The sequence below is a fragment of the Ooceraea biroi genome, chromosome 1 (genome assembly GCF_003672135.1).
Source record: "Ooceraea biroi isolate clonal line C1 chromosome 1, Obir_v5.4, whole genome shotgun sequence".
In the NCBI taxonomy this organism is placed as follows: Eukaryota; Metazoa; Arthropoda; class Insecta; order Hymenoptera; family Formicidae; genus Ooceraea; species Ooceraea biroi.
Window position 1 is genome coordinate 11,834,937 of NC_039506.1, and position 6,819 is coordinate 11,841,755.

At 33.6% G+C, this 6,819-nt stretch overlaps 1 protein-coding gene across 1 annotated transcript; it reads right to left on the reverse strand.

The window, feature by feature from the left end:
• Positions 1 to 1,357: 1,357 nt before the first annotated feature.
• LOC113562554 lies at positions 1,358 to 2,689 on the reverse strand. The gene has a single exon (XM_026972282.1). The coding sequence runs from the start codon at positions 2,671 to 2,673 to the stop codon at positions 2,101 to 2,103; it is 573 nt and encodes a 190-aa protein (XP_026828083.1). The 5' UTR covers positions 2,674 to 2,689; the 3' UTR covers positions 1,358 to 2,100.
• Positions 2,690 to 6,819: the final 4,130 nt, after the last annotated feature.

Sequence of the window (6,819 nt, forward strand, 5' to 3'; positions counted from 1 at the left end):
CCCAACAAATGAAATATTAAAATTATTAATTTAACCTAAATTTCTACAACCTTATGCATTAATTATTTATAAGGTCCCTTGTACCTCTGGATAATAATTTAATGCATTCAGTTAATTAATATTAGAGTAACCTTGTGTATTATACTTTAACGCACTACTGTAACGTTTCTTATTAATGATAATTATTCATATACTTTAACCTATTGATTAGTTGTTATATTAATGTTAGTCATTATAATATTTTCCATTAAATAAAATAATGAATTAATAATTCAATACAAGTAATAGTAAAATAATTAATAGCATTGCAATTTAATGCATTATAATTGCTTCTTACTTCACAAATTAGCAACTTAATGTTACAAAGCGTATGAAGTCCCTTAACCGCTTTAAAGTGTTTGAAACATTACAAAGCGTACGAAATGTTGTAAACGCTATGTGGTCCATATAAAATAACTAAATGCCTAAGTTTACAATTTGACCCATTATTATAATGTTCTTTATTCTACGATTAATAATCATTCATATATTTTAACTGATTAACTAAATGTTATATGAATTTTAATGATGGTATAGTTAAATAATTACTCTTATTAAATGAATAATGAACCATAATGCCACAGCGAGCTAATAACTAATAATGTAATAATCAATATATGTTTTGTGCAATTGGTTTTTCGTTATTCATAGTTAATTATCAATTAATTAATTGATTTTAACTTAATTTATTCAAATCCATATAACCTTTAAACTACTGATAATTTATTAAAGTCTTTTACACCAAACGTAATAAAAAATAATGTATATTTGTTTACTGAATAGTAACTTTTCGATTTTTGCAATATCTCGTGAAGTAATAATGTTAAACCGAAAATTTTTCCACAGGTACCATCAGACTGGCGAAAAATGGTGCTCAACGAAAGTTGTTGGTCATTTCTAAATTAGTGAGTTTTTCATAAATTTGATGGTACCGTTGAGTTCCTTTTATTACCCACAATAACGCTATATAATTATAAAAAATTATTTCCCAACGGTTAAGATTTTCATTGCTTAGGTAACAAATAAAAATTTCGACAATTTAAAAATTCCAAATTCCTACGGTCCCTTGATAGGGTCCATCGACCATTATATACTTTTTATTCATCTAACCTTATTCCTTCAATTATTATAAACAATAACCTATGGTTTTTTCATAACAAATGCACTCAGATGTTCTATTCATTTTTGTTATACTCGCACATGACTATATAATCGTATAATTAAATATATCATAAATGTGATTGTTATTATAACATTTGTTTGTTTATAACAAAATTTTATTATATTCAAAAAATTTAATTTGCTCCTATATTTAATTGATCTCCTTAATGTAACAGTGTACATAAAATATATAGTTATAAGGACGCCCTAAATTATTTATATGTATATAGTATGTCTAACAGCTAACGTTATGAAATATCCAAGAATTACTACAATTACAGTATTAAAACTTATTATAATGGCTTTTTAGTGGATTTCCGTTTTTATGCAATGTTTTTATGGTTTTTTCATTCTTTTATATATATATAAGTATCTCTTCCCGTTCATAAAAGGCACTACGTAACTTAGGTAATAACTATAATTCTAAATTTAGTATATTGTATTGGTTTTACTTGTTTATGTGTTTTTTGGATTTTTCCTTTTTCCCTCTTAACTATTGATTAGCAACATTAATAAAATAAAATAATAATATGTTCGATATAATAGTTGGTACCTATCAAAGGTCGGTAATTGGTTAAGTAGTGAATATGCGTTTGCCGGTAACCTGTCTTATATGGTTATACATTGTCGGTAACAACTTATGATGTACTTTGGTTGACGATAAGTGTCAATGGTAAGTTATAATATTACCAATATATTGGTAGTTTATACCGTAATTCTAGCGATTAATTCATAAATGTGTTGAATAAGCAAAAAATACAATTTTTAATGTTATTGGACATCGCAGGATGTCACATCCCCCCCTTATTTAAGAACATTTCCGATGGGTTCGTAGGAAATGGTTCTAAGTTTCATGCAACCGTTTTTGTAAGTCCTTGTATACAATGCTTTCGATAGTAGTTACCTGCGGTGCGGTTGCTTGATTACTGGATTCGTCCAGTGGACTTGAAGGTTGTAATGAAACTGGTTCCATGTGTCCTGATGATCGTCGTTCTTCAGGATCTTCCCGTCCATCAGCATGATTGCGTTTGGCGTGCTTCTGGCCAGGTAGAGTAACAAGTGGGTTAGGGAGCTCCATATAGCTCCTAACACATAAAGGCTGCATCCGTAGGCAGAGTGAAGAGCGTAACCGTGAATCATGGTGTCAACGGTTAACTTGACCAAGCGTACTACCAATAATATGCCAAACACTCCAGCGGTGGCTGATCCAAAGGTGATAAATCCACCCCAGATTCGATGTGCAGTAGACTCTGCAATTTTGTTGAGCGATGCCTCGTCCAGTAAATTGTATATGGACATGGTGTCGTCAGGTATGACGTGGCCAGTGATCCCTCGAGCCATGGTATTGAGTAAAGCTGGTTTCTCGGCAGGAAACATTATATGATCTCTGATCTTGTCAAGATCTGCCTGTGAGTATATTCCACTGGTGGCAAGAGATCCAGGTGTAAGATATTTCCAAGACATGCTCGTCATTGGTTGTAATTACTGCAGTGATGTCTCATGAACATGTGGTTCTGGCGTCAGCTGAATCCAAGTGTCCTCGATGCGATAGAGGGTTGGAAGTTCATAACTGCATCCCCTTATGGTTCCAATCTTAGTCAATATGTGTGACTTTGGTGTGATAAAGAGGGACGTGTTGCGAATCGTAACTGGTAGTTCAATGAAACATTTTTTGGTGCGACGTACGATGACGTCCACTGGTATACATTTAATAACGTGAACAGCTTCTCCGGCGGTGACAGCCATATAGCCGAGTCCTTTCATGAGCCGGTAAGCAAACTCATCTGGTTGAAAGGTGGCAAAAGAAAGTGTGTTCTTCAAAACTTCCTTTTCCAATTCACAATGTTGTTGGATAACATTGTGATATAAAGATGTCATCTGTTGACGTATATGTTTTTCCACGTATACGAATTTTGAATTGACATAAGTAAATATGTCAAGGTTTTCCACAGGGATGTTTCCTCGATGTGCGAAGGTATTTCCCTTTTCTGCTTCCAATATGAATAGTTTAGGGTGTTCCGTGTTGAGCAGAGTGTATCCACACACAGCTTGACTTCCCATTGCTGTCAAGGCAAATGTGGTATCCTGGCTGATGAGAGTGTAAATGGTACGAGGTATGGTATCCATTATTCCATTCATTTTAACTGCCGTTCCTTCATACAGTACGTTGTACTGGTGGAAATTACAAGACGATGTAGGCATAGGTTTCCAATACGAATATCCATCGTCTGAGTCGATACAGAAACCGTCGCTTAATGTGCAGACTGTTCCTGATTTCAACATCTCCTTTCCAGAATTTAAGTGTACTGGAACATAAGAAGATTTCAGCGATATTCGAACCGTTCCATCGACTATGACGTTGTGCCAAGTTCCATAAGGATCAGAATACTGGGTGCCCTTGCAGGTGCCATCGTGATTTATAGTTCCAGCGAGCAGGATACTGTGTACCGAAGTAGTATTCGGTTTTAGTTTGGTGACTATTCCCCCGAGTCCTATAGAGAAGGTCCCGTCTTGAAATGCGTGGTAACACTTGGTGCTGGAAACTTCCTGGAGGTATTCCAGTCGTGCGTTGGCCACTGCTGAGATATGTGAATGCATTCCACAATATTGGATCACTCTAGATATTTCGACCTTACACTGAATCCACAAAATTGTATTCGACAAGTTGCAATAATTGTATGTGTGTATCAGAAGAGTTTGGTGTTTGATGATTAAGTTCGCAGTCTTTTCACACCCAACAATGACACTGTTGTTATGTTTAAGTGTTGTCCTCCACAATCGAATCCAATAAGTCCATAAGTTGTGGAGGTTAATATAAGTAACGTGATTGTTGTAAGTGGATGCATTGTTCTGTGAACAATGTTACAAATAATTATAAAATTGATATATAAATAATAACATATATGTTATGTGTTAATCTTATTCTAATACGCAAGAATGTGATAGCTCATCATTGTCCACATTATAAATGAAACATGAATGATAAAGATCTGAATCTTGCAATCGCATTTGTATTCTAAGTTCCGCAAACTTTGAATTACATCTCGCACATTGTTCGATAGGGATAATGTCGGATAAATTTCTGTTGCACAACGTGCAACGGGTTATTGTTGTATTAAAACAATTTGTAAAATAATGTACTACTTCTATTAATCCTTCTAAAGGATTCATGTTGGAATTAATTAACGATTCCATATTATTGTGAGCTAAAGATAATTGATTGTGCCAACAAAATATGCAATAATGCTTTTGTTCTTGCTGATTCAAAACTCTATGAGTTCGAACGCATTTAACTGAATTATTCTCTGCCATTTTAACTTATTATTACTTTGATCTGGTCCTTATATATTCAAAGGTCTTCTCGTAGGTATTGTATAAAAAATATACTGTTGATACATCAATTTCTCGCAAACTAAAATTTTCCAATATTTCTACATAAATATTCTTACAGGTCAAACAATAATTTATGAGTCTCTGTTGAAAAAGATTCTCATGGCAAATGGTACAACTTCCCAAATCTACAGGCCCGTTTGTAATATAGTGTGTAATAATAATTTCAAAATTATTTGTTTGACTCTCCTTACTAAAGCAAGGCATACAATAAACGCTCCGAGTTACTTGGTGTAATACCTTAATATTAATAATACATTTTTCTTGGCTTAGAATTAAAGGGTCCAAGTCCTTTCTGGACTGTGCGCAGTTATTATTACTATTCATTACGTATAAATCTTAAAATTATTTATATGTTATATGCTAGGTTTCCTTTTACAAACTTAATGACTAATTAATTGAAGGAAAATTAGCATTTCTACGGAACTCTATTGTTATTAAAGTTGGATTTTCATTATCCAAAATTTGAGTTAAGGTAACATCAGTTATATCTGAAAAAAAGTCATTTAATATATTAGTACATTCAATACATCAGTTTCCGCGAATGTGTTTATGAAACGTTAATATCTTTCCACAATCCGAGCAAGCAGTTAGAAAATCTAACGAATTGCGGTGGTTTAATATTAATCCGTGTTGAAAAATAAATTCGTAATCTGAAAATCCAATATCTGGATTATTGTGAATACAAGCGGCACAACTTATATCTCCCGTATTAATATGTTTAAAATAATAATTCTGAGTACACAATGATTCATATTTCAAATGATGGATTATTCGCCCGTTAGGGTTAATGTTCTGCATTGCAAAAATCTCAGATTATTGGATACGGATCTTGCAAAATGTGAATTAACGTTGCATTATTTACATCGCTGAAAAAATTATTAAAAGCATTAAGACAAATGATACATCCACCTTCATGAACATAACTAAAAAGGGTTACTATCTTCCCGCAATTATAACATTTATTTAATATGTTTGATGAACTATGTTGTCTTATTACTAACTCATGTCGTGAAATAAAATTAAAATATAATGGATTAATAATGCATTCGGCGCAAAATATTTGTTCCGTTTGTCTGCATTCAAAATAATTATCACGAACGCAAAATGTCTTAGATTTTAAATACTCTATTACTAATGCAAATACATTATCATTTGCCATTAGTAACTGGTTATGTATTGATCCAAAGTTAATGAAATGATTGTTTCTGAATTAAGCGTAGTTTGTACATATTCTAGACTTGAATTATCCAAAAATGCATTTAATATTCCTTGGCAAGGTTGGCACGGATGGTGCCTTAATTTTTGCTTTTTAGATAATGGCTTTGAACAACAAAGACATTCTTTGAATGAAATCCGAGGTGCCCAATTTGTGACTACTCTGTGTTTGTTCACAAGATCTTTTTCGGCAATTGATAATTCTGTATTAGTAAGAATGCAAGTAATACAATATATGTTTCCAGTGGACCTATGGATAGTGTAATTTTCTTTTACACAAAGAGCATCCTTCCTGAAATGCTCAATAAGCCAACGATGATAAAGGGATTTCATTGGATTGTGTTAATATGACGTGTCACGTCCCGGTAAAAATCGAACTTTCTCTTTTCTCTCAACGGTCCGAACGACGCGCACAAGACGCACCTCGGAACCGCCATTTTGTCGGTACTCCTATTTCCACGAGGGACGTCCCACTCTCCAACCCACTCTCACGAGAGAGGGGACCCCCACTACCGAACCGCCGCAGCACCGAGCCGCCGAAAACAAAGGACCTCAGTGCAGGACCGGAAAAATTCAGTTCGACTCGCGACTCCGAACCAAGAGGTTCACTCGACACTCAAGGGCCACGGTTAGCCTTTTTCTATTTCAATCTCTAATTCGAACTTAGAACTTTTCCATTCCTTCGTATTTCGACTTAGAATATTTTTCAATCTTCGTATCTTGACTTAGAATATTTTTCAATCTTCGTATCTTGACTTAGAATATTTTTTCAACCTTCGTATCTCGACTTAGAATATTTTTCAATACTCGTACTTCAGAGTTATCTTAGAGTTAGACGTTAGCATTAATAACCGTAGTAGTTAACTTAAATTTTGTAAGAACAATTGTATTTCCACCAATTCATTTTATTTAGAATATATGTATTTTGTGTGCTTGAATTACGATTTATTTTATTTTTGACCACCAAGCCGATTTGATCATAATTCAGCGACTATAAATTTTACGCAGCTA